At 34.0% G+C, this 1,132-nt stretch overlaps 1 protein-coding gene across 1 annotated transcript; it reads right to left on the minus strand.

Moving 5' to 3' along the window:
• LOC128155285 (uncharacterized) lies at positions 1-1,132 on the minus strand. The gene is made up of 2 exons (XM_052816913.1): positions 610-1,132; positions 1-463 (listed from the first exon to the last, which is right to left on the minus strand). Exons 1-2 carry the CDS (start codon positions 1,130-1,132, stop codon positions 258-260), a joined length of 729 nt encoding a protein of 242 aa, XP_052672873.1. The 3' UTR covers positions 1-257.

Consider the following 1,132-nt stretch of genomic DNA (forward strand, 5'->3'; position numbering starts at 1 on the left):
TTTATTAGTTTTCATATTTGTTGTTAAAACATACTCATTTTTTACTCTTATCAAAAATGACATCAACATATATTTTATGAAGTTACTTTCCTTACATCAACATAATGTTAATATAATATATAGCTTCCTGCTTCTTTTACCTTTCATTACTTTAGCAAATTTGCACTAACAAAAGGTTTACATAAAGGATAACATAAATGATAAGCAATACTTAGTGAACAGATGCTTTTCTTTTTACACAAACCATAAGCAAACTTTTATTGCAAATCATTCCCAACCAAGTTGTCTAGCTCTTGCTGGAGCTTTGTTCTTTCGTTGATTGCTCTTTTCTTCTTGACTATTTTCTTTACTTTGTCCTGTAAATAGTTGGTGAAATCCCCGCGGACGTCTGGCTTCCATCCCTCGCTCCATATGCGATCCTCCACACCATCTTTTATCAAATTTTGGATGTCTACCATTTTTGCTATTGTAACAAAACAACACTTTTTGAGTTCTCATTCTATCTCAAAGCATAAGCATTACGAATAAATGAAACTGGCATTCATTCTTTTATCTTAATTTAACTATAAACGTTTCCCCGTTGCTATACATGGAGTATATTATACTTACTTGGAGAAATGGTTTCCTGCAATCCCAGCCAGTAATGAATGTACGCTAGCTGTAACTTCGAAACTTTTTCCTGTTCTTTGCGGTAGCTCCTTTCGATGCTCTTGAACACTTCCGCGACTTCTTTTCTTATGTTTTCATTTAATTCTTCCACAGATGTCGCGATCTTAGCTTCTGTTTCCTCTTCTTCAAATTCTTCATTGTCTATCATTTTTCTCTTTTTAGGATTTACTAGAGCCATTTCTAACTCGTCTATTCTCGAGTTCACTTGACTAATTTGGAAGGAAAGTGCGTTTTCAAATTCAGGCTTCACCTCTTTATCAATTTTCTTATGAATCTGGTCCAAATCAGCTTCGAACTTGGCACATTCTGTTCCTGAGTCCAATTTTTTTTCAAGGTTTTCAAGCTTAATACCAACTTCTCTTATTTTACGACTGAACTTCCCGAGAGTCTCAAGGACAAATTCTCTTAATGCTTCATACTTTGGATCGTTTTCATCTATCAAATATGATTCAAAAACATGCAT

The sequence above is a fragment of the Crassostrea angulata genome, chromosome 7, assembly GCF_025612915.1.
Source record: "Crassostrea angulata isolate pt1a10 chromosome 7, ASM2561291v2, whole genome shotgun sequence".
Classification (NCBI taxonomy): domain Eukaryota; kingdom Metazoa; phylum Mollusca; class Bivalvia; order Ostreida; family Ostreidae; genus Magallana; species Magallana angulata.

Excerpts from the sequence above, each read along its gene's own strand:
- LOC128155285 (XM_052816913.1), bottom strand. The coding sequence starts at position 1,132 with ATGCATGTTTTTGAATCATATTTGATAGATGAAAACGATCCAAAGTAT. Across the intron at positions 464-609 it reads GCAGGAAACCATTTCTCCAA|CAAAAATGGTAGACATCCAA; the intron begins GTAAGTATAATA and ends TTGTTACAATAG.